General features: G+C 38.7%; 1 protein-coding gene across 1 annotated transcript in view; it reads right to left on the reverse strand.

Annotated features, from left to right (window-relative positions):
- The window catches only part of LOC121419955 (NADH dehydrogenase [ubiquinone] iron-sulfur protein 2, mitochondrial-like), a 28,711-nt gene extending 12,851 nt beyond the window's left edge, over nt 1-15,860 (reverse strand). Inside the window, exons 1-4 of the mRNA XM_041614454.1 lie at nt 15,730-15,860; nt 5,070-5,173; nt 3,432-3,541; nt 1,206-1,407 (exon numbers count right to left, since the gene is read on the reverse strand). Coding sequence (XP_041470388.1) covers nt 1,206-1,407; nt 3,432-3,541; nt 5,070-5,173; nt 15,730-15,833 — 520 coding nt within the window. The 5' untranslated portion in view covers nt 15,834-15,860. The remainder of the gene's footprint in view (nt 1-1,205; nt 1,408-3,431; nt 3,542-5,069; nt 5,174-15,729) is intronic.
- Between the last annotated feature and the right edge of the window lie 4,731 nt (nt 15,861-20,591).

The raw sequence follows: 20,591 nt of genomic DNA on the forward strand, positions 1-20,591 counted from the left end.
TTATGCGCAACCTTCCAGTCGTGCATTTTTCGTGCAGCACTGTGCATTTTTTGTGCAGCACTGTGCAATTTTTGTGCAGCATTAGTTCCAGTAGCGCGTAAAAACTGGTACGCGTTCAGTAAGAGGCTGGCTATAGGATTTTGATGCGCTTACTTAGGCGCGCATAGTAGATACGCCTGTGATGTCATAATTGACAGTCTTGTGGTCTCTTCGTCTGTGCGATCGTACACAAGTTGGAGGGATTTGAACAAGATTTCCATGAAAAAATCATTTTGCCGACCCGTTTTATAAAACAATTAATGCACATTTTAAGATTCGTGATGTTAGTGACGATGCGAGCAACTCTCGGGCATTCACAATATTATGCAAAAGCACTCGGCGCAAGCGCCTCTTGCTTTCGCATAATTGTAAATACCCTCGAGTGTGCTGCATCGTCATAACACACTCATAAATGTGCATTAATTGTATACTATTGCCTAGATGATATGTAATATCTGTATACTACATATATACTTGCTCCTGGGGAGTGTTTCATGAAAGGACTTGTCGGACATTTTGTCCGACAAGTACTGTTTTATCCGACAGTTACTATGGTAACAGTGACTCTCGGCCGATCATTATCAAGGAAAGTTGTCAGATTTGACAACTTGTCGGACAAAAATGTTGATGAAACGCCCCCCTGATGCCTAAAAGGTACCTCATGTGTATAATTCTTACTATTGCCCTGGATGAGGTGTAATATCTGGAAACTACATGTATACTTACTCCTGATGTCTAAACGGTACCTCATGTGTATAATTCTTACTATTGCCCTGGATGAGGTGTAATATCTGGAAACTACATGTATACTTACTCCTGATGTCTAAAAGGTACCTCATGTGTAGAATTCTTACTATTGCCCTGGATGAGGTGTAATATCTGGAAACTGCATGTATACTTACTCCTGATGTCTAAACGGTACCTCATGTGTATAATTCTTACTATTGCCCTGGATGAGGTGTAATATCTGGAAACTACATGTATACTTACTCCTGATGTCTAAAAGGTACCTCATGTGTATAATTCTTACTATTGCCCTGGATGAGGTGTAATATCTGGAAACTACATGTATACTTACTCCTGATGTCTAAAAGGTACCTCATGTGTATAATTCTTACTATTGCCCTGGATGAGGTGTAATATCTGGAAACTACATGTATACTTACTCCTGATGTATTTAGCCCTCTCGGGGACGGTGATATTCAGCATCTTCTCAACGGCGAGGGAGTAGGCTTGCTCATTGCACATCATGGAGCAGTAGTCGAGACGATCGAAGTAAGGCAAGGCCTGCATATAAGTCTTGTATTCAATCAGTTTCTCCGTGCCACGGTGAAGGAGACCGATGTGGGGGTCACAGCGGACTATGCTCTATACAGAGTGAAAAGAGAATATTCTGATTTAAAGGATGGAAATCCATCAGTATCCAGGTGAAACTTATATATTTCATGCTTTATATAATAAAATTACTGCCCAATTTGATCTATTTTTGTATATATTTTTTCATAATACTGTAACGCGGAGAAATTAGCCAAATAAGCATAACATTTCCTAATTTCATGCTGGTAGGGACTTTTTTCCAAGCAATAACTCACTGTCCCACATGTGGTGTTCTGAGTTGGTGATGTTCAGTATACCACTTTCTTTAATAAATTACATCTCTGGCTCGTGGCAGTTATTCTTTTGACAGATTCTTCAAATCGTCAGAAGTATAACTTCTCAGGAAATCCATAGAAACCTATGTGAATGAATTAAAGGAATCGACCAACATTGATTTGACTTTTTACAAATCTGAGGTGCGAGGTCCCACTTGTCATCTGTGTCTGTGATAAACAACAAGGGGAATGCCTCTGGCCGTCTCACCTGCATCACGCGGTTCAATATAGCAGCAGTACTGACTTTGAACACTACTCTAACTCGCACAAGATGTTCAGTGATACATGGTTACTCTTATGTCCACTTTTTATGAACTAGACCAATAAACTTACAGAGATATGATGGTTATTCAACAAAAAAACCCAACATGGCCAAAGTTCATTGACCTTACATGACCTTTGACCTTGATAATGTGACCTGAAACTCGAACAGGATGTTCAGTGATACTTGATTACTCTTATGTACAAGTTTCATGAATCAGATCCATAAACTTTCAAAGTTATGATGGTAATTCAACAGATACACCCAATTCGGCCAAAGTTCATTGACCTTTGACCTTGGTCATGTGACCTGAAACGCGCACAGGATGTTCAGTGATACTTGATTACTCTAATGTCCAAGTTTAATGAACTAGACCAATAAACTTTCAAAGTTATGATGGTAATTCAACAGATACCCCCGATTCGGCCAAAGTTCATTGACCCTAAATGACCTTTGACCTTGGTCATGTGACGTGAAACTCATGCAGGATGTTCAGTGATACTTGATTAACCTTATGTCCAAGTTTCATGAACTAGGTCCATATATTTTCTAAGTTATGATGACATTTCAAAAACTTAACCTCAGGTTAAGATTTCGATGTTGAATCCTCCAACATGGTCTAAGTTCATTGACCCTAAATGACCTTTGACCTTGGTCATGTGACATGAAACTCTAATAGGATGTTCAGTAATACTTGATTAACCTTATGGCCAAGTTTTATTAACTAGGTCCATATACTTTCTAAGTTATGACGTCATTTCAAAAACTTAACCTCAGGTTAAGATTTGATGTTGACGCCGCCGCCGTCGCCGTCGGAAAAGCGGCGCCTATAGTCTCACTTTGCTTCGCAGGTGAGACAAAAATGAAGCCCAGAATAAAATTACATCGGAAATCATTTTTTTAGTGCTTCAAAAAGGTGAAATAGGAAGTGACCGGAAACACCATCTTAATTTCATCACATACACTTATGTGTTCTATTATTATCGGCACGATAGAAAATTACACAAAATCTTCAATTACAGTGTTAAATGCATCAAAAGCATTTCTTTTGATTTTTTGTTGGTTTCAGAGATTTTAGATTGATAGAAAGATATCCATGTACACATTCCTTCTCTCCTTTTTTTTATTACACTGTACATGCCTTTTACACATTGCATGTCCCATAAATAGTACAAGGATGGTTGTATAAAAACACCCCTGGGCCCCGTCTTACAAAGAGTTACAACTGATCCAATCAATCGTAACTCTATGGAAATCCATCAGCATCATAATTTTTTTCTACAGAAAATTTGCACAATTTCCTTTGTAAACAAAGAGAAACATAGTGAATTCTCAAGAAAATATTGAATGCATGAATATACATCATAGTTGGAAAATATTTTGAAGAGACATGCATAATCTATGCTGACGTTGCGGGCCGTCCATAGTTGTGATTGATCGGATCAATCGCAACTCTTTGTAAGATCCCCGGTTCTTACCTCTCCACTCAATTCCAGAACAAGACGAAGCACACCATGAGCAGCAGGATGCTGAGGACCAAAATTGATCACTAAATTGGCAACATCTTTCTCTGCTACAGGATCTCGATCTGCGAATAAAATGGGGGTAAAAAAAAAGCTTTGATGGATTTGCATGGAAGAGTATGTGACCAACCATCCCAAACCACCAATACATGTAAGTCGCCAGGAACAATTAGCCAAAGTAGTAAATTGGTCTTCAAAATGCCAAAATTCAAAACTTAGCTTGTCTGAAGGAGAATTTCTTCATCTTAATACTGTAAAAAAAAAAGAGTTGTAAAGTTGAATAGAAAACAAAATACAAGGGGTTCTTTGACAGAAGTTTTTGCGGACTGCTGGAAGTTTCATTGATATTTCACAGTGTGCACGTCTCACGCTTGAGTGAACTGAAACTTCAAAGGTTGCTTTCTCCTCATTTTCTGAAGCTCTCGCTTTGTTTTCTCTCCATTCAATCAAAGTATTTGAGCGAGTTATTGGTGGTCAAGTCTGACTAATTACCAATTATTTTAACGCTTAGGATGTGCTTGTTCAATCTCAATAAAGGTCTCAAAATTCACTGTGGGTGACATATTGTTGATTTGGGGGTGACTGGTCACATATGCAATTTTTGTTTTTTTGAAATGATGCGATTATAACATGGCTCTTATTAAGTTGAAAAACTGATATAAATACACTCTAAAAGGAATCCAAACAGGCAAAAATGCTAAGATCATTTTTTTTTATTTTCAAGGGCTAATTTCCACAGCGTACTGCCTAAAAATGTAGGCCTATGCAACTCTGGATAAGCTTTAACACTTTTAAGTAAATGAGGACTTTTGGGGAGTCTTTTTAATTTCTAGGGCTATTTTGAGCATTCATTTATTTATTTATCATTATCACCCGTATCAGACATCTGAGCTGGTCATTTAAGAAACCGTATTGCCCTACATTTTCTGAATATCGGGAAGGGTAGGTATATTGTTTGTATTTTCCTCGGTCTCAATGCGCATATTTACTTTGCATGCAGAGACGACGCAAAATATACCTTTGTATTTTCCCTGGTCTCACATCCGGGCATTTGTGGATGCGTATAAAGAGATACGCTTCATAAGGATCCGCGCACCAACAATATACGTCATAATAAAGACAACGCTGGATCTGAGCGCTTGCAAGTACGTCATAATGGTAAAGTGCAGAGCCTAGACCGATATTAACATGACACAATAGAACTCTATTTTTAAAAGAAATATCCCCATTATCATGATTTTTTTTGCTCTAGATATCTGATTTGGATGATAATAAAAATATTGACTGGCTCTTCTTTCGGGGAACATCAAATATATTGCCCTTAAAAGACCCATATTGCCCTCGTCTAAAGACTCGGGCCAATATGATTCTTTTGCTGGCAATATATTTGATGTTCCCCTCAAGGCCAGTCAATATTATATAATTATTATTATTGTTTTTTCTTGGGGGGGGGGGGGAATCCACATACACCTGTTTATTCTGTCCATCTAAAGAATTTTTCAAAGAATTGTAGCTATAGAAAGTACCCATAACATACATGCACATTTGTACAGTACTACAGTATTAAAACAAGCAGCTGAACGACCCTCTTACCGTCCCATGGTGGCGATGGCCATTTGGCAGTGTTTTCATCGGGGTACATCACAGCCTTAGAATACTGCTCGATGTCCTTCACCTCCGGCTGCCATTGTTTACCTCTGTTTATTGAATTGAAATCAACACAATTTTTTTTTTTAAAGAGATCACAAAATTCTGTCACAAAATAGCTGCAATCAAGATAAAATAACAGTAAATATAACCAGATTACACCTTTCGAAAATATATACTGGAAAATAAAAAAAATTATGACAAACATTCAGGATCAGGTTCGTTCCCCGCGTGCCATCATGTTTGTAATAGAACGTACGAATGCACCAGTCAATCACGTTCGTGTTACAATATGAACTGAAAATGGTAATACACAAACGTGACTGGCTGGCGCCCGTCTCGACCCCGTCTCGATCGGCCAATTTTGTTATGAATCGTAACAAAATGGCCGATTGAGACTGGGGTAGAAGGAGAGAACTTTTCGTTTTTTTGAGGTTCCAGTTTGTGCCCAGATGTCAGGAAACTGCCACTCGTTAGACCTTCATCCATATAATCGTGGTAAGAGCCACTTGTTCACTGCTACCACCCTGCCTGTGGTGAATCTGCAGGTAGGACTATGGTATGCAGCGTTCTCGGCAGAAAAAAATTCACGCATGTCGGGGACTTGTGCTGCCACTCCTGGGGGGTAGGTGCGGGTCCACCCATCCCGCGCGGAGCGCGGAAGTGAATGCCTTTCAGTAGAGGCGCACGGCCAATATGGGAGACTCTCTCCAATAAGGGAGACAATCTCCTATATTGGAGACTTGCTTTGCAAAAGAACAAAAGAAACAACACCAACAAAAGCATGATTTTTTTCCACCCAAACTTTTGTCCCACTGAGGTCAGAAGCCCATTTGTTTTGTGTGTGGATGAAAACAAAAATCCTTATAAAAACAAAAGTAGACGGTGAATTTTTAAAGTAGACGGTGAAAAGGGGTAATTTGTCATGAGGAATCTGCTTATCACATTTTTATTTGCCGCCAAGTTAATCCTTTTGAAGCAAATGTAAACAAAGAAAATTGGTCTCCCAAACTGGAGACTGTCTCTGAAATTGGATACCCAAATTCTTCACAGAAGTCTCTGATATTGGAGATAATCTCTCTCTTGGGAGACAGTCTCCAATATTGGCCGTGCGCCTCTACTGCCTTTTCATCAAATAGAGACGCTAAGGAAGCCCCATTGTGGCGTATTTTTTTTTAAGCCCACACAAATGCACATAAATGCACAGATACTTGCCGTTCAGTCCAAAGAAAGAGAAGTGCAGCTTTCCAGCTTATGAATTGTAAATACTTTCGAGAAAAGGGAAATCACGAAATGCATTCAACTCAGAACAAAACAGCGTTCATGATTGAGGGTCATGTGATATGTATTAAATGGAGTTGGTCAATAGAGTCGAGACGCGTCATCCAACTTAATTCGCTGAGCTAGCTGAGCGCATGTGTGTGGCTTTCGTGCACATATGTTTTACACAAATGCAAAATATATCACGGACACTTCCTAATGATTTACGACTGTGTGTTCCAACACCAAACAACGTAATGGCGTGTAGATCGACATGTAAGTTTTGTGTGAGTCTGTGATCTGACGTTTCACCATGGAGCATAGCCGGTGTGATGTGCGGGCAAACGGGGGAATAGGCAACGGAACGACCGTACCGTGCCGTCATATGCCCGCAATAGCAGCCACGAGCTAGCGCTAGCTGGGCGCCTTGCCACTTTCCTAGCCGTAGTAGGCCTGTAAGTGGTCTAAAGTTGGTGGGACTTCGGCGCAACCCGATAAATGAAGTTGATATCACCAAGATGAGTTCATGGAGTGTATTATTTTCTTCTGAATATTTCCATTTAATTTTTCCACGCATGTCGCTGAAATTTTACGCATGGTTCCACTTGGTCTCCATTTCCGCACGCATGGTGTTTGAACCATGCGTATTATTTATACACTGGCGAGAACGCTGGTTAAGTAGAACTTAGAATTTAATATTAGGCCTAGGCTACACTAATCCTAGACCGAAAGCTTCGGTCTCCGTTTTGTTGGTTGTTCAGCTGAACTCCGTTGGCTTCACTCACCAAATACAGAGACCGAAGTTCTCTGTATTTGCTGAGTGTACAGGGGACTCAATCAGTAGAGGCGCACGGCCAATATTGGAGACTGTCTCCCATGAGAGATTATCTCCAATATCAGAGACTTTTATAAAGAATCTGGGTATCCAATTTCAGAGACACTCTCCAGTTTGGGAGACCAATTTTCTTTGTTTACATTTGCTCAAATAGGATTACCTTGGCGGCAGATGATAAGCAGATTCCTCATGAAATATTACCCCTTTTCACTGTCTACTTTAAAAATTCACCGTCTACTTTTGTTTTTATAAGGATTTTTGTTGTCATCCAGAATCCAAGCGGATCGCTTGGATTCACCGTGCACCGTAATGTTGATATGAACTAAAGTTAGCAACCAAATCATGCGAACATAGATTCGCATGTGGCATGCTGGCAGTTTGTTCGCCACATATTCGCATGATTAGGTTGCTAACTTCAGTTCATATCAACATTACGGTGAATGCACGGTGAATCCAAGCGATCTGCGAAGCGATGTCTACGCCGTGTCGATCAATGACGTTGAGATCGAAGCCGAAATACAGCCATTCCCGATCACAATATTTTGAAAAGTGGTGGATATATTGACATCAAAATGTGACTGAGAGACTTGTCATGACATTTGGGAACAAGTATTGGTAATGAGGTGTGCTAGTAATCGACCGGTGCGAAAATGCATTAGCGCCAGATTGTCTCCTTTGGCTTTATCGGAGAGTCTCCCATATGGCTAGCCTGGGGCGTTGTGGGGAGTGAAAGTTATATACTGTACGTAGCTCACTCCCCACTAACGCCTGGAATCACCGTACATGCCTTGGCGTATCGGACAGGATTACCCATGGTGAACCTAGACCTAATTCACCAATTTTAGTGATAGTTTTTCGCCCAAAGTTATGTACATGGGCAAGTTTTATGTTTACCCCCATTTAAATATATTTTTCTTAATTTTCATTAAATAAATAGTCGTAAAATTAAAGGAAGTTGAGAGCAAGAGCATTCACTTACCCCCGTCTGTTTATGCCGCCATTTTGATTTCTTTTGTTATGATACCTAGATACACACGCGTGCAGAGCTGCAACTTAGATTTAAAAACTACTTGCATTTGTTAATAAAAATCCCGATTTGTAAAATATTTGTTTCGGTTGATAAATATCATGACATAATTTATATATTTATCGATAAAAAAAAATATTTTGCGATTCCTGATATCTATCGGCAGATGCAAATAATTTTTTAATCCAAGTTGGCGGTTTGACTGCCAACTTGGATTAAAAAAATATTTGCATCTGCCGATAGATATCAGGAATCGCAAAATATATTTTTTTTATCGATTAATATCATATAAATTATGTCATGATATTTATCAACCGAAACAAATATTTTACAAATCGGGATTTTTATTAAAGTAGACAACCGAAGAATCAAAAGTATTTTATAATGACTTTTTTGGTCATCATTGTAAAGGGGAAGTATTACTAATCAGATATATAACTTCACCTTTTAAAATAGTGATTAGAGTTTGCAGAAATCAGCTCTCAAAAATGACTTATTTTCATGGCATATTTCTGCCTTCGTCCGTCCTCTGGCGAGCTCCAGCTGAGTGACGTCACACCACGAGCAGTGAGCAGCTGAGCTGACAGCAGCCCATTGAAGACGATCTTTCCAATCAGCGTTTTTTGCTCTTAGAATAGTTTATTCCTCTCAAGATTGGTCTTATTACATAGATAAAAGTTTGAATTTTCTGAACAGTAAAATGAAATGCACATTTAACATATTTTGGTAACCGATATTTAGCTTAGAAAAAATTATTTGTTTTCAAGAAATATACGTGAATAAACAAAGCATATTTTCACTTAGAAATCATGCTTGCACCACATTGATATTATTATCAATATAAAGCATAGACATTCGTCTTCACAACTGAATAAAAATTATGAAATTTAATTACGTAGCAAGTTCAGGAACCACAAAAAAACACGGCAATATATGATCGCGAAATGATTGGAATTGCACTTGGATTGCCGAAGCATTGCGAGGCAACTGCAGCGAACGCACTTTGTTCATATATCGTTATGAACACGATCTATATAAGAACATGGTCTGTGGACAAATCTGTACGCACGCAGGTTTTTTTATGAGTGCGGGGATCCTGGTTCGAAACTCTTTGATTTTTTTTTTGGTTCTGGATTTTTTTTTTTAATTATGTTCCTTCCCCATTCCTATCAGCTCTTTTTTCTCTTTTTATTTTCATGTGAGATTCTATTCAGTCCTGTATTTATTAAATCTTACTTCTTAATTGCTGCTTTTGATTTTCAAGTTCTTGATTAGATTCTCTACTTATATTATTTGGGCAGCGACTCACTCACTCACTGACTGGAGTGGAGCAACACAATGACGACTGCAGTGGACAAAATTGGTCTTTACAGTCCACAATTCAATAAAAACGGGCAAAGGAACATAGTTCTGAATCACGTTTGGTCTGAAGTTGTCGAAAACAGAAATTGAATATCACATTACATGAAGAAAACGGTAAATTCGGAAGATATTGAACAGGTCAGTAAGGTGATTCAGTGCATGATGCACAGAGAGATGATGAGCACGTCGATTGTGTGACGTCATAATTCTCGACCGTTTTCGGCTGCGTGATTGTCGGTCTGGGGGGCTGAGAAGGGTGTCTAATAATTTCATTTCTTGCATTTCCACGACATCTATAAGACTTTTTAGTGACATATTTGTGTATAAAAAGACAATACCTTTCCATCCATATATAATTTGTCTAAATAATCATCACTTTCGTGAAATTTTCTTCGTGTGTCTCCTTTAACAAATGCAAGTAGTTTTTAAATCTAAGTTGCAGCTCTGCACGCGTGTGTATCTAGGTATCATAACAAAAGAAATCAAAATGGCGGCATAAACAGACGGGGGTAAGTGAATGCTCTTGCTCTCAACTTCCTTTAATTTTACGACTATTTATTTAATGAAAATTAAGAAAAATATATTTAAATGGGGGTAAACATAAAACTTGCCCATGTACATAACTTTGGGCGAAAAACTATCACTAAAATTGGTGATTTAGGTCTAGGTTCACCATGGGAAATCCTGTCCGATACGCCAAGGCATGTACGGTGATTCCAGGCGTTAGTGGGGAGTGAGCTACGTACAGTATATAACTTTCACTCCCCACAACGCCCCAGGCTACATATGGCCGAGCGCCTCTTCTGTCAATGCCTGGCCATATGTTTATGTACTTAAGATCGGATAAAACGGGGAGGTGAATTTGCGTGACAGACGAGGTAAGTCACTGTTTTTGTTCCTTTTAACTTCATTTTTCTCCGTTTTTTTGGCAATTAATGCCAAGACTCAAGAGGGAATATAAATTTGCATTTCTGGTCACATTAATTTTCAAAGTTTTTATTCATTAAAGACAAAAATTGAAGAGCCCCAACGGGAGGATTTTGAATTGCAAGTCCCCTAAATGGCTGCACGATAGCGAGCCGTCTGTGTACGAGGAGAAATAAAAAAAAATGTTAGAAAACTCGGTAATCCTCTGTTTTAGGGGTCCAAATTATTTTAGGTTGCTAACTTCAGACAAAAGTCACAAATGCACTTACAATGAGAATAAGTCGTCCGCAAGCTACAAGGCCGTGAACGTACGAGCGCGCTCGATCGCCTATCGGCCTGGCTGGTCAATTGACTGCACTCCCGGGGAGTCAAGGCGAAAGGTGGGGGGGGTCCAATAGATACATATATATTGCTATATATCACCTCCTCTGTTTGAGGGGATTTTATTAATTGTGGCACTGGGGGTACATTTTAGGGCATAATGATGACATTGGTAGCAAGAGGGGATGAACTGCTCCATTATTAAGGGGCGCAGGCACAAGGGGGGGGGGGTCCAATAGATACATATATATTGCTATATAACACCTCCTCTGTTTGAGGGGATTTTATTAATTGTGGCATTGGGGGGTACATTTTAGGGCATAATGATGACATTGGTAGCAAGGAGAAGGGGTGGTGGCAAGAGGGGATGAACTGCTCCATTATTAAGGGGCACAGGCACAAGGGGGGGGGGTCCAATAGATACATATATATTGCTATATAACACCTCCTCTGTTTGAGGGGATTTTATTAATTGTGGCATTGGGGGTACATTTTAGGGCATAATGATGACATTGGTAGCAAGGAGAAGGGGTGGTGGCAAGAGGGGATGAACTGCTCCATTATTAAGGGGTGCAGGCACAAGGGGAGGGGTCCAATAGATACATATATAACACCTCCTCTGTTTGAGGGGATTTTATTAATTGTGGCATTGGGGGGTACATTTTAGGGCATAATGATGACATTGGTAGCAAGGAGAAAGAGTGGTGGCAAGAGGGGATGAACCTGTCCGATATTAAAGGGGGGGGGTGCAAGGGGGGCACAAGGGGTTGGGTTGGCAGATATGTATTGCTTTGTATAGCACCCCTTAAATAAAATCCCCTCAAACAGAGGAGGTGTTATATAGCAATATATATGTATCTATTGGACCCCCCCCCCTTGTGCCTGTGCCCCTTAAAGAGAAATTCCAGTATTTGCAGTAAACACTGATTTCATGAGAAAGTCTGTAAAACAAGGCTTAATTGTCAGTATATCATCGAGGATCTAGATCTGGTACAGTTACATTAACTGAACTTTGTGAAATCTTGAAATCTACGCTGAAAAATGTTCACACCGAAGATCCCCAACACAGATAAGCGCACGTGGGACAATGTATAATTATTGCTTAGGGCGTCGGGCCCGACGCCCTACCCGATTCCTGTGCTTTTTTGCTGATTTCTCAGCAATTACACAATTTCTTCCAGAATTCTTTGGCACATGCGTTTTATTTATGCAAACAGACACTTTGGTGGTCATTTCATTGGATTCTGTACGAACTCATTTTGATATCGTTACCAAAACTAGCATTTACCTTTAATAATGGAGCAGTTCATCCCCTCTTGCCACCACCCCTTCTCCTTGCTACCACCAGTAGAGGCGCACGGCCAATATTGGAGACTGTCTCCCATGAGAGAGATTATCTCCAATATCAGAGACTTTCATAAAGAATTTTGGTATCCAATTTCAGAGACAGTCTCCAGTTTTGGAGACCAATTTTCTTTGTTTACATTTGCTTAAAAAGGATTACCTTGGCAGCAAATAAAAATGTGATAAGCAGATTCCTCATGAAATATTACCCCTTTTCACCGTCTACTTTAAAAATTCACCGTCTACTTTTGTTTTTATAAGGATTTTTGTTGTCATCCACACACAAAACAAATGGGCTTCTGACCTCAGTGGGACAAAAGTTTGGGTGGAAAAAATCATACTTTTGTTGGTGTTGTTTCTTTTGTTCTTTTGCAAAGCAAGTTTCCAATATGGGAGATTGTCTCCCTTATTGGAGAGAGTCTCCCATATTGTAGCTATGTGCGAATACGGGGCATCGCGAGCGCTGGTTTTGGTGGCACGGTTTTCGCGCGGGTTTTGCTGCGAGTGGCATCGCCTCTGTCTGGGCGGCTCATTGAAAATGGGGTTTAATGCGCATGCGCACATAGTAGGTGCAATCTCGTGCCTTTTAACAGACAGCTGAAGATGTGCTCTTTCTGTACATATAAGTTTCAATGTGGAAACTCGCCTGTAAAGTGTGGATATCGGAGCCTGAAAGTTCATCAAATTTTTGGACGCGTAAATGTTCGAATTTTTTTTATGGTAAGTAAAACAAGAATCCGATTAGGTATACAATTTGACTGGAAATATATTTGAATTATCAAAAAATCCAAACTTACGCGATTCTGACGTTGCGCAGTCCAGATATAAGAGATGCCAGCTACCCTTGTCACAGCCGGTCTCTCGGCAGTCGAGCTGCCCGATGCGCCTGCGGTTGGCAGGGCGATGCTACCTTGTCACAGCCGGTCTCTCGGCAGTCGAGCTGCCCGATGCGCCTGCGGTTGGCAGGGTGATGGGAGCGGTCGATAGTGAGTCGTTCATGCTGGATTGAACTAGATCGTAAATTGCTTACTTGATGATTATGTTGTGCCTTTTTGGGGAAATCTCTGTCATTATACCGTAGATAATTATTCTGATATTGATTTTAATACATACATTTGTCACAGAAAGATTTTATCATCCCAAGGTTATGTGACTCAAGTCAAGAGTCTAGGTGGTTGATTATCCTTTTCATTTGGAAACTGGATTTGCTTTTGACAGTGTAATATCAATGTTGACTTTTCTAAAATTAAATTCATGGGTGGAAATCCCAGGGGGACACGTCCCCCTACCCAAAATAATAGGGGGACATGTAACAATAATACATTTTTTTTTCTTTCTTTTTTTCTTTTTTGGTCAAACTTTTTTGGGTCAAAATGACCTTACAACAGTTTGGGGATAAACTTTTTTTTTAACTTGTCAGAGTTGCCAGCATCCATAGGTGGCGAAAGCTGGGGGAAGTGTACCCCCCCCCCCGCCCTTAATTTGAGGTGGGGGACGATCCCCCCCACCTCAATTTTTTTTGATAACCTTTTTTTTTTCTTTTCTTTTTTTTTTTGCTTGTCAAATTTAGTTTTCTGCGTCCCCCTATAATTTTTGGTTGATAACCTTTGGTGTATTTTTTTGATTATCAAAATAATTTGGTGGTCCCCCCTAAAATTGTTGGCTTTCGCCGCCGATGCCAGCGTCCCCCTACCTTTGGGGCCAATTTCCGCCCATGACTAAAATGCAAAAAATTTGTTGTTTAATTTTTCACTCTCAGAGGAAATATTTCACTTCCACTATTGTCTATTTTTTTTTCTATGTTATTCATTTTTTTTTCTATTTTATTATAATTATTATTTTTCTTTCAAGAAGGGTGCAGGAGGGGGGGGGGTTGTGTTCATAAGTTGAAATGGGGATGGGATTTGTATAAGTTTTTGTGTCACTTTTGTTCTCTTGTTTTGAGTGTTGGAGCTTTGATGCCTGTTTTTGTTGCTGTTCAGAGCTTTATTTATGTGCAGTGATTTCACGCTAGAATATGAACTTATTTTTCATTAAAAAAGGAGTGCTCGAACATGGCCTTTGTTGTAATCATACATATCTAAGAAATGCATATATTAAAGCTTAATTTTTATGTTTCCTTCTTGATACTTGAATTACATGCAATGCTACATCTTTACACAATCAGACTCTGCTGCTCATCCTTCCTAAAAAAAATTGGAATCGAATGCCCACGGTCTCCAAAATGAAAGCTACATTATCCATCTATAAACAAATTGTTGAAACAATAAAATACATAAAGAATTGGTGAAACAATCAAATACATCAGAAAAGCACACTTGTATTTTTATACCATACAAAGTACATGTACAAAAGGAATGATATTTTTCATTTGTAAAAAAAAAGACCCCATACATACATGTACACAATACTAAAGTTGAAAAAGAGCTAATTGTAATTTATATCAGAAAAACAAAGAAATACATTAGAAATTACAAAAACAATACTTTAAACAAATTCATTTAGGAAATGATCTACATGATGCTGTTTTGATGCCAACTAAATTATATACAAATTATCTCTCATTATCACCTTCATTTGGCAAAAAAAGAGGCGAGTAATTGTAATTTGCATAATTAATTAGAATTAATTAAAAGAAATTATTTTACGCATAATAAGAAGAAAAATTACCAAGTGAAATGATTACACATCAATTGAGTTTTCTTTCACCTTTCCATTGATACCAAAATTACTTCAAAGGGCTCAAAAACAAAGAAGTTAGAGCCCGTTGAAGACTTGGGTTCAAAATGGTCACAAAATGGTCACAAAAATCGGTTATGCACTCCATTGACTTTACATTAAGACAATGACCACAAATTTGGATAAATATGCGCGACTTAAACTGGAATAACTTTATAATTTCTTGATGAAAATTTGAGTTCTTGGTATCATTTGAAAGGTCTTTTTAAGGGCTTTCAAATGATACCAAATTCATTGAGATTTGAGGATTTTCATTTTTTTTGTCACATACCTACATATTGGCCGTGCGCCTCGACTGACCAATGTCATCATTATGCCCTAAAATGTACCCCCAATGCCACAATTAATAAAATCCCCTCAAACAGAGGAGGTGATATATAGCAATATATATGTATATATTGGACCCCCCCCCCACCTTTCGCCTTGACTCCCCGGGAGTGCAGTCAATTGACCAGCCAGGCCGCGCCGATAGGCGATCGAGCGCGCTCGTACGTTCACGGCCTTGTACTTGTAGCTTGCGGACGACTTATTCTCATTGTAAGTGCATTTGTGACTTTTGCCTGAAGTTAGCAACCTAAAATAATTTGGACCCCTAAAACAGAGGATTACCGAAAACTCCTCGAAATTAAACAGACGGCTGCCAGCTGTCTACACTAATCCCAACGTAAATCACAACGTGTGGGACTACACACAACTTAATAATTATGCAATGAATGATCTTGACTAAAATTTTAAAAATATTGAAGGTTTTCATGACTACCAAGACGATTATTCAACCAAATTATCATTACCTTGTCGAAGATACAACTGGTGTTCTGCTCAAAGCAGGATTTGTAAGAACGTTTCTGAGATTTGACGCCAATTTGTGCGACGCTCGTCCCAGAAGTGACGCCATGTTGGAAATTGCCGAAGTGGTGATCGGTCGATCAGCGCAGGCGCTAGCTAGCCGGAGATACATGACGCGCATGACATAGTTGTATAACATTTATGTACGTACCGGTAACGTCACTGATCCGAGGTCCGCGGTTCGATCCTCGGCAATGAATAGCATATCTTGCTCTTCAAGAACGAGGCATATCTGTCATTTTCGGGGAATTTCATTGTTTTCTTTTGTACTTAAGACCTCTCATTTAATTTTTTTTCTTCTTTTACAGATTGCCTATTATAGCTTAGACAGGAATAACCGTCGTTTCTGGGGAGTTTATTCAACAATTTCTGGCAGGTGAGTGGAGCCAACGTAGTTCAGCGGAACAACCAAAATACAGAGACTGAAGCTTTTAGTCTAATTATAGCTTAAAATATCATTCCAAAAAATATATATAAATATATCTAACGTTATAAGCAAAATGAATTGTACCACTATGGACACCAAATTATTTTAACAAATAATATCGGCAGGAGAATTAATTGTCAGCAGATGCAGATCGACTTGTATACCCCCCCCCCCCCCCCCCCCGCCCCCTAAAGGTAATCTATCCTTACCTCTTTTTTATATCCTGCTGTATGGAACAATGAATATATCAATAAATAAAATAAAAATGTTTTCGCTCGTAGTGATCGAAACGTGGGGAAAAGGTGAAACTGTTTTACGTCGAGTCAATTAATATTTATGATTTCTAATTCAATCGAGACCTCTGTTTTAGAAAAATGTACATCCCTTACTAAAAATACTTTAAAAAAAACTGATGGATTTCCATAGAGCTACGATTGATTGGATCAATCGTATCTCGTTGTAAGATGGGCCCAGGTGATTACGTGCACCCACTATTTACTTAGTATATCATTACATGAAAAAAAACAAAGTATATTTATTTTTTTGCAAACCTGGCTATGAGGATAGCAGGGGCCGCGGAACGATTTTCAAAGTGTGGGGGGGGGGGGGCTGATCATGCTAAAAATCACATTATGGTCAATTTTGCGTTTTGTACACGGTTTTGGAAATAAGTGTAGGCTTCAGCCCCCCCCCCCCCCGGTTCCGCAGCCCCTGGATAGGTCTACTCACACGAAGCGCTATAGCTGTTTCATAAAGGACTTGCAACTGTTGTTACTTTGCCATTACCATGGTAACCTTAATTTTGATTGGCTTCCATGGCTACTGAGCCCCTTTATCATGCATGGTCATGATGGTAGTTGCCATTATCAGGATTATGGTAAAGTTACAATACAATTCCTTTATTAAACTGGCCCCAGGTTACGCAATAACACATGTTCAGGGAGGAATCACATAATAGGACCTATTTGTTTTCACCATATAAAAAAATATTCAACTTTGAACTTCGTACTGTAATTTGAGTGAAACTTAAAGGGGAATCCAGCCATGGCCATAAAATGTTGTGTTGGCCAGGAGAAAAATAAATTAAACAGAATGGTGAAAGTTTGAAAGAAATCGAACAAGCAATAAGAAAGTTATAGCTGCTTTAAAATTGAGATCACTAATACTATGTAGATTTCAAATTGGCAACTGAGTAAGTAAATTATGACAAGGGGCAAGGACAACTTTCTCATAGGCCATGTACTTTATTATCAGGGATTTGTGGTTTTCTCCTAAATACCCACTCCCTTGGGACAGTGATCTAAATATAACACAGGTAGTATATTGTTTTATGTCCTCATGAAAGAAAAATATAATTTGAAATAAAACTTTTGGGAAAAATGACATTTTAGCCATAATATGTATTAGAGTACATGGAAGAGTAGTCCTTGCCTTACATCACTATGACATCCTATATGCGGCCAATTTGAAGTCTTCATGGGTATAGTGATTACCAATATTTACAACTTTTAAAAATTCATAACTTTCTTGTTGTTTGTCCAATATTGTTCAAACTTTCACCTATCAAATTGTCTGATTTTTCTTTTCCTCATAAAAACAAGTTTTTATTTGGGTTGGATTCCCCTTTAAACGAGATTCACCTCTGGAGTAAAATTTCAATTGTGATTGCGATAGCGAACGCGTTCGTGATTGGTGTTTTTGATACCAAGCTTTGCGACTGCAACAGACGCGTTTTTTGTTTGTTTTTTGTCACGCGTGTGTACAGCAATACATTTGACTGCCCCCCCCCCGGGGGGGGGGCAAAGCGGCCACTGATCCCGGTTGGCGACGCAGAAAGAGAAAGAAATGGGGGGTGGGGTAGAAAAAGCTAAAATAAAGGGGAATAGAAGGAATGGAGAGATAAAGAAAACAAGAGGAAGACATGAAATGGAAGGAAGTGACGAAGATGAGAGGAGGTAGATGGCAAAGATCACACATTTCGCAGCACCAATGCATTTATGAATATTTGTCATTTCCTACAATTGGCAAATTGAGCCAAAAATTTTGAAGCGGAGTGAGTAAAAGTTCCAAAAAAGGTAGACCTCTTCTAATAGATATTGTTTGTGTGATAAATTCAGCACCCTCTTTACTCTCTCATCCGTTCCCATTTTATTTCTCCCCTCCCCGCCCCCTTTTTCTTCTGTTTTTTTTTCACTTTCTCCCTTCTTTTTCTTCTCTTTCCTTTCTTTTCTCTCCCACATGCCTTCCAATCTCTCCTTCGTTTTATCTATGATCCCATTCTTTCTTCTATCTTTTTTACTTTCTCCTTTGTCTTTCCTTCACCTTTCTCTTATTTTCCTCCTCCCTTTATTTGTCCCCCTACTTCCCCCTCTTTCTACCCCTTATCGTCTTCTTCACCCTCTCCCTTTATTGCTCTCTCTTTCTTTTCCTCTCCCTTCTCCCTTTCTATTTCCCTCTTTTCCTTCCCTATTTTACTTTCTTACTCTCTCTGTAACTTTTTCTTTCCCCTCTCCCCATTTCCTTCTCCCTCTTTTCCACTTCCTTACAACATTAAGCATGGTTCACTAACCGTGGACGATTCTTGCAGCCCTATACACACATAACTTGATATTAATTGACCGACTGGTGCTGCTTAAAGGCCAAGTCCACCTCAGAAAAATGTTGATTTGAATTAATAGAGCAAAATCAATAAAGAATAACGCTGAAAATTTTCATCCAAATCATATACAAAAAAAGCAAAGTTATAGCATTTGATAAAAAAATCGCTCCCCCCCCAAAAAAAAGTTATGCACAACTCCGTGACATGCAAATGAGAGAATCGATAATGTTCCTCACTCACTATTTCTTTTTTTTTTTTAATTACACAATATTTCAATTTCGTATAGGTGTGATAAGGACCAACGTGACTGAACTAAAAATGTTAAGGCAGTGGTTAATACCACATGTTCAGGGGCCCGTTGCAGAAAGAGTTGCGTTTAAACGCAAGTCAAAAAATCAATCGCAAGTGACAAATGCGCGCTGTTGATTGGTTAAAAATCAAGTTGCGCGTGAGTTTTAGAGTTGCGATTGATTGCAACTCTTTCTGCAACGAGCCCCAGGGAGAGGAAATTTTGTTTCACAGAGAATGGCGAGGAAAATGATACTTCATATATTATATATAAAAAAAAGAAATAGTGAGTGGATGGCGTCGTCGCTCCCCCATTTGTGTTCCGACACGGATGTGCATAATAACTGTTTTTGTGAAATTAATGAAACTTAAATATTTCATAAATTTCTTATTTTTCATCCACTTTTAGTGAAATTTTCAGTGTTATGTTTGGTGGATTTCTATTTTGTTATTCAATTCAACTTTTTGTTGGGGTGGACTTGTCCTTTAACAAAACATCAGTCTATTACGATCTGAACGACATGAGGAATTGAAAGGCATAGTAATCTGAACCTGGGACGTTCCCGGTTGATGGGTAAAATACCAGAAAATGCACTTAAAAGTAGATCGTCACAAACCGACCTTAATACACACCCCACCTGTCCATCAAAGAGACACACATGATACACTCACACACTCAATTCTCACCCCCCCCCCCCGAAATTTTTATATTTCTCCATACGTATACACACTAAGAAATAAAGGTTCAAAAATTGAACCCTGAGTGGGGTTCAAAAATTGAACCCCTGGTTGGGGTTCACCCCTGCGGGTTCAAAACTGCATCCCTAGGGGTTCAATTTAAAATTTAGGGGTGCAGTTTTGAACCAGCAGGGTGCAAAAATGAACTCCAACCAGGGGTTCAATTTTTGAACCCCAATCAGGGGTTCAATTTTTGAACCCATAGGGTGCTGATTTTGCATCAACCTTTCAGGGTTTAATTTTGAACCATTACTAGTATTTGTTAGTGTGTAGTTCAGTAGACATGATGACATATTAGAGTGATCAAAACCACGTTTTAAATATATTTTATTTAATCTACTATAATTATTCAACGTATAACCATTATAAATAAAAACACGTTTCTATCTTTTGTTCACGATTAAGGATAACCGCCTTTCCAAGACAATATATTATACAGGTCAACTTGCACTCATGCGCCAAACTGTTTTTCTAAAATCTTGTTATCATTTATTATTCATTTATTCATGTTTTCTTTATTATAAATGATGAAATAAGGTGTCTGGTAGTCCTGTTTAGCTAATACAAAAACTGCTTTACAACTGAGCCCTCCACTTTTACAAATAGAATATATTAGAACATAAACATGATATTATATGCATAAATACAATGAAAATTAACATAAAGTAAAACAAAAGTTGTAATGTATATAATAAACATAAAACAAACAAACCAAAATATTGGAGGAAGCAATAACAGCGTTTATGTTAAAATAA

Source organism: Lytechinus variegatus, chromosome 8, assembly GCF_018143015.1.
Source record: "Lytechinus variegatus isolate NC3 chromosome 8, Lvar_3.0, whole genome shotgun sequence".
Taxonomy (NCBI): Eukaryota; Metazoa; Echinodermata; class Echinoidea; order Temnopleuroida; family Toxopneustidae; genus Lytechinus; species Lytechinus variegatus.